This window comes from Acinonyx jubatus, chromosome A2, assembly GCF_027475565.1.
Source record: "Acinonyx jubatus isolate Ajub_Pintada_27869175 chromosome A2, VMU_Ajub_asm_v1.0, whole genome shotgun sequence".
NCBI classification, from domain to species: Eukaryota; Metazoa; Chordata; class Mammalia; order Carnivora; family Felidae; genus Acinonyx; species Acinonyx jubatus.
Genome location: NC_069383.1, coordinates 121,552,238 through 121,558,828, shown reverse-complemented (window position 1 = coordinate 121,558,828; position 6,591 = coordinate 121,552,238). Strand labels below are relative to the sequence as shown.

Below are 6,591 nucleotides of genomic sequence, written 5' to 3'. Positions count from 1 at the left end.
TCTGACTGTTGCCTTATCAGGTCTCTCAAGGTCCATGGTTCTGAAGTGTGCAGGCAGGGGAATTCCAGAAATGTTTCAAAGGGGTATAAAAATGGGCTTGTCGCCCAGAACACAACCATAGCACAACTTGGGAAAAAGTTATGTGGTTGATGTACCACTTATCACTCTTTAGAACCAAATATCTGAGACCAAATAACCGAGAGTTTGAATTGGCCCAGTTGCTCATCTTTTATCTGTCAACAATTAAGATGTCGATTGCTTTCTGTGTGTTCAACACTTTTCTGGGCACAGGAAATCCACAGAAAATCAGATTAAGTCTTTCCTCTTCATGATTCATTGGAGGTGATTAAAATACACACTTATTTGAAAATGGTATGAAACATATAAACAGATGAAAGTGTGAACAGAATTCCGGACCCAAGTTTCTTGCAAAACCAACTTGTAACAAGGTTAAGTTCAAACACAACAAATGTTTTCACCACCACCTCCCCTCCCCACCATAGAAAGATTTTTATGTGATTAAACATATTTCTCAAATCGATTGCTTTGCTTTAAAATTAAAAAAAAAAAAAAAACAAGAAAAAAAGAAAAAAAAAGAAAGAGCACACTCAAATGTAGCATTTTGGATCCATTAAGCTATGTACAGATAAATATTGGCCCACAGTCCAAACCTGGCTCATTGCCTGGTTTTTGTAAATAAAGATTTATTGGAACACAGCCACTCTCATTTATATACTGTCTGTGGTTGCTTTTGTGCTATAATGGCAGAACTGAGTGGTTGCAGCAGAGAACAGATGGCTCTCACAGCTGAAAATATTTACTATATAGATCTTTAAGAAGAAGCTTGCTGACCTTTGAACTATGACAGGGATACTTTATTGTTGATTTCTTTCCAGCAATTGCCCCACCCCCCAGGTTTATATCTTCTTTCAGTTTGTCACTGACATCTACAGATCGTTGCTTTTAATTTTAATGAATGAAACTAATCTAATAACACACCTTCATGGTGAAAAGAATCCACTAGAACTTTAAAACAATACTCATGGGCCACGTGGGCTAGTTTTGTTGCACCTGCCACCCATTTATCGAGGGTAGTGGTACCGGCTACGAGTAGTAATACAAATGGGTAGTACTGGTTGATGGAATTTCAGCAAGAGCTCTGCAGAGCCCAAGAGATGTCCACCTGGTGAGGCAGAGAGAGGCATTTCTGAGGCAAAAGCCACACCAAACGTGAGTTCTTACTATTTCATTATTAAGCTTTGGTGATAATGTAATTTCTGGCTGTCACCATACAGCTTTAATAAGTGAGTCTACCCATTACAGCTCAATGCTCTAGCGCTAAATTGAATATACATAGTTTTCTGTTCTGATACACTTTTAAGAAATGCCCTTTGTTTTTCATTGTTCAACTAAATTCAGCCAATTCCAACTCAGTGGTTAAGTGCACGGTCAAGACATTGTCCTTGACCTCAGCGTGTTTCCACTTTAAATGAGACAAAAAAATTTCTTTTAAATAATACAGTAAACTGTAAAATAGAATCAACCAGAAGTTCCCTGGGGAATACAGAGATTTCCTGGTGGCACAGGACTGAGACTTAAAAGATAACTGTTAAGGGGTGCCTGGCTGGCTCAGTCAGTGGAGCACACAGCTCTTGATCTCGGGGTTGTGAGAGTTCAAGCCCCTGTTGGGTGTGGAGATTACTTAAAAATAAAATCTTAAAAAAAAAAAAAAGCATCATCCGATGAAGAAAAAGATTGAAAAGGCTTTTTTTTCCACAAGAGAAAGCTTACACAGAGGGATGGAGGGAAGAGAGAGCATGGTGTTTGTTATGGAGGGCACTCCTTGGGGTTGTGACTGGGGAGCTAGTAAGGAACTGAGCCCCCTGGGACTCAGCGCTGAAAGGAGCTTTAACTTGAAGGTGATGGAATTATCCGAGGACTTGGGACGGGGGTGAGGTAGGCAGATGTGCCTTTTATGTAGGTTTTTCTAAGAAAGGCAGTCCTGGAGGCCAGGATTTTAGTTGCATTGTAATGGTCCTAGCTGAGAGAAGATAAAGACAATGTTGAGTACAAAGAACAAGAAAATTTGGCGGGGGGGGGAATGAGAAAGGTAGTCCTGTTCAATTTGTGGACTTACACAATTCACTGTCATCTGTGTTAAACAGTTCTCATTCTGAAGTGAATTTACATTCTCATATATTACCTAAAACAGAAGAATACTGGAAAAAATATGATTGTCTTCTGGTTCAGTATAATATTCTTTAAAAAATGGCTTTCAAAAAGTTTGTGTCCTGGAACTTTATTTGCAGGGTGTGGAAGCAGGAATAATGACACAGTCACTGTCACAAAGATCCTTGGGTTAACATGAAGTCCTGTTGTCATTAGGATATTCACCTTACCTCATGCCACCAAAGATTGTTTTTGGTTCTCTGTTCTCGCTTCTAGACACCTACTTTTTCTTTAACAGATTAGCACCTAAGGTTTATTAATTCCACCAACAGATGGTCCTGACACATACAAGTCTCACCATGAAAACGTTTGGATTTTTAATCAGGATGTTCTTTGCCCATGTGGAATTCTTGCCCAGGCTGCATAAATATCTTGAGGCCTTGAAACATTTCAATAAGCCTCAGATGGTTGTACTGTTGGCACACTGAACTTCCCCTCCAGACTTCCCAGCACTTTCCCTATGCTGCACTCAAAGATTTCCAACTGCCAAAGAAAGACATTGGATTAAAATCCTTCCTGGAAAGGATGTCTTAGAGGAGCAGCGTTTGTTCTGAGCGTGTGACTAAAGGTTTTTTAGAAGACAGCTGGCCCTCTATCCTGTCCTGGTGGGAGATGGAAAGAGCTGGGTGCCAATGTCTAATCAACCTGTTGACGAGGGTATTTACTGTTAAGAGAACGTTCACACTCTGATCTGTCTTGACAAGGCTAGTGAAAACTGTACAGAGCACTCAAAACAGACCACATCCAAAGCCTAACTTCTTTTACGTGGCTCTTGATACGTCACAACTTAGACACATCATCAGCAAAGAGGAACCTAGGCTATACCAGCCAGATGATCAGGCACATGTGTCTCCTGGTTATTTCCAATCATGTTCTCATTAGACACCCGTCTTCCTCTCCATGATATTCTAGGCCTTGGTGATCTCTGCCAAATATCACTCAGTTCCGACTATGTGCAAGGAACTGTGCCAGGGTTGAAAGAGGGTTTAAGAGGGTCCAATACTCCTAGACACTGCACATAAAATAAGTTGCACATGAGCCCCCATCCTCCTGAAGCACACAGTCTAGTGGGGAGACATCCAAACTGTGAATCGTATAAAGTACAGTGTAATAGCTCCAGCAGAGGGGCAAAGCCCAGAATGAAAACCCAAGGGCAGGATCAACAAAAGTCTATTTTTGAAGGCTTCACGGAGAAGGAAACATAGGATATGGGTTTCTAAAACATGGGTAGGAGTTCATAAGCTGAGCAGTGAGGAAGAGGAAGGTCATAGTCCACTGTGGTCTACACTTTGTTGCCCTTGAAACATACCAAGAGTCAGATGGTGGTACTGGCTTAGTACCTCGGTGATGGCTGGCCAGTAAGGTCAAAGGAGGCATCTCTGAAGTGAGCACCACACCCAATAATGAAGAACCTGCCAAACTGGGGACAGCGTCCTTCTTCTCTTCCAGCCTCGTAGCAGAGGCAGTGGGCATAACCCTAGGTTTCCAGGCTCTAGTTTGAAAGAGATCAGAGAAGGAGCATTAAGCCCCAAAGGGGGCAATTTGGGGCAGGACTTTTCCATCACTTATGCCTTCAACGGTTGGTTTTCAAGTTTTGGTATTCATCAGAAATACCCAGTGCTGCTGTTTGTGATGTGTGGCTAGGAAACCAGCATCAGCATCACCTGGAAACTTTCTAAACATTTAAAAAAAATTTTTTTAAACATTTATTTATTGAGAGAGAGAGAGAGACAGAGCATGAGCATGAGCATGGGAGAGGCAGAGAGGAGGAGACACAGAATCTGAAGTAGGCTCCAGGCTGTCAGCACAGAGCCCGGACGCAGGGCTCAAACTCACAAATCGCGAGATCGTGACCTAAGCCGAAGTCCGCCGCTTAATCGACTGAGCCACCCAGGTGCCCCATCACCTGGGAACTTTCTAGAAATGCAGAACCTCCTACCCCACCCCAGATCTACTCTATCACAAACTGAGGATAGGGCCCAACAATCTGTTTTGATGATGCCTCCAGGTGATTCTAAGGCACTAGCAAGTTTCAGAATGCAGAACCTAAGAATATTCATTAAGAATGCAGGTTCTTGAACACCATTCACAGAGATAGTGTACAAGTCAGGTAATCACACATTTTGCCAGTGATGGCAGAGCACCTCCATGGGCTATGCCCTCTAGGTCCTACTGCTAAGCAGACTCCAACTTTATTCCAGCAGTCCCCTCTGCATTATTGGGATCACTTGGGACAGGAATTCAACCCTTCATTATGCATTTTCCTTAGTGACTGCACCTGTAAAAGGAGGCAGTAATACAAACAATGTGGGTTTCTCAGGTTTAGAGATAATGTGTGTAAAGTACCTGGCATAGTTGCTAACACTTGGCCTCTTAGTTCAGGCTGCTACAACCAAGTACCATACTCTGGGTGACTTATAAATAGCAAACTTGTTTCTCAGTTCTGCAGACTGGTATTCTCTGTTCAAGGTGCCAGAATGGCAGGGTTCTCAGGAGAGCCCTCCTACTGCTTTCAGAATACCAACTTCTTGTATCTTTACATAGAGGAGAGAAAACTCTCTGGGGTCTCTTAAAAAGGGCACTAATCCCATTCATGAGGGCTTTACCCTCATGACCTAATCACCTCTCAAAGACCCCCCCACTTCCTAGTACCATCACACTGGGGTGTATAGTTTCAATATGAATTAGAAGGGGATGGGCATAAACATTCAGTCCATAATACTTGGAAACAGGCAACAACTGACAGCTGTCTTACTGCTCTGCCTGTTGTTCTGGGTCCAACCTGCTGCTAGTTTCAATTGATGGTTACCAAAAGAGCACCCTCTGGAAGTATTTGGTAGTTAGTCAGTGTGCCCCATTATTGAATCCAGTTGACTAAACCAACTCTGGGAGGCATAAATCATCCTACAAGAGGATGTCTAGATTGGGATGTTTGATGGAATGTTTGTAGAATGTCTTTGGAACCTAAAAGGCTAGGACTGATACAGAACTACTTGAACAGCACCCAGGAGTTGCTCTTAAATCTTTGGAAGCAAGCATCTCTTGCAGAAAGTTCCTTCTTGATTGAGCAGTCCCCTTCCCAACCCAGTTCTGCCTTTCTCAGTATGTTCTTGAATATCAATGCTGTCTTCAGGAATACAATCTCAAACAATATCCTGTTCTCTGTTTTGGTTTGGAGTGATATATTAGCTCTTCATGTTTTTAATGAGTTTGCTTCAAATCATGCTTCCTTAATCATAGCTATAGAATTTGAGATCATGCTTCTCTCCCTCTCCTTCCCCCACTCCCCCAACACACTACTTGAGACAAAAAGTATTCTATAAAACAACAACAACAACCCACCATGGCTCCCACTTGCTCTAGCTTTAGGAAAGACCATCTCAAATCTAAGTTCATAATTAACTCCAGGCTGGTACAAAATGCTTTCTTCCTGATATTTTAGTTGAGTATTACCATTGGCAGCTTCACCTGTAAAACCAGCTCTGCCAGTTGACATCAGCCTTAAAAACTGACTCGTGTACAAAAGTTTGAGGTAAGTAATGTAAATCATAAAGACTGGCAGGTGAGGAGTTGGTACCCTGTAGAGTGGGGAGAAAAGACATGGCAGAATGATCAGATTAATCCATCACCCTGAGTGAGCAAGGAGTTTTTGATGAGGCATGTACACTTTTAAAAGATTTGTCTGAGTGTATTGCCTTGCAGCTAAATTGAGTGTTCAGTAAATTCTGAACTCTTCTTAGCCAAGAAACAACAGTTCCCGTTCTTCTTATCGCTGAGGCATGTGAGTGTGAGTTCATTTCGAGAATGCTGCAGTGCCAATCAAAACACAGAATCTTCCAGGGTCTCAAATCCAGGGTCTTCCACATAACTTATGACTTCAATTTCTGTTTCAGTGGAAACAGTTTTCTGGAAAACAAAACATCCTCCCTTAGATGTCTTTTAGCACATTTTTGGTTCTCTCAAATTTCTTTACAATTGGTTTTGTAAAGTGTATCTTGCTTATAAAAATGGTAAATGTTCACTCAAGAAAATATGGAAAATATAAAGAAAACATCAACTTACTTCCCAAACACAGCCCCATCATTTCTCTTCAGCCTTTTTTTCTAGGTACAAAGTTATATTAACAGGTAAATGAAGGCAAATGGATAACTAGCTTTATAAATTGCTTTCTGTGTAATATCATGTGATATTTTAAATTATATATTCTTGGGCTGCACCATTGAATAGATCCGTCACTTTCCATTTATGGTTTGTTGTAGTCCCCTTAAATTTGGATATGTGTTTGTCTAATTTGGGCTATTATGAAGATGTTAGTTAGAAACTTTGTGACAGAAACCACCTACAAGAGGTATTTATCTACGT

General features: G+C 41.4%; 1 protein-coding gene across 2 annotated transcripts in view; it reads right to left on the bottom strand.

The window, feature by feature from the left end:
* The window catches only part of IL5RA (interleukin 5 receptor subunit alpha), a 40,809-nt gene continuing 34,218 nt past the window's right edge, over positions 1-6,591 (bottom strand). For both annotated transcript variants that reach the window (XM_015066058.3, XM_053219034.1), the window contains one exon: positions 1-6,135. In XM_015066058.3, the coding sequence (XP_014921544.2) occupies positions 6,049-6,135 (87 nt within the window). In that variant the 3' untranslated portion in view covers positions 1-6,048. The remainder of the gene's footprint in view (positions 6,136-6,591) is intronic.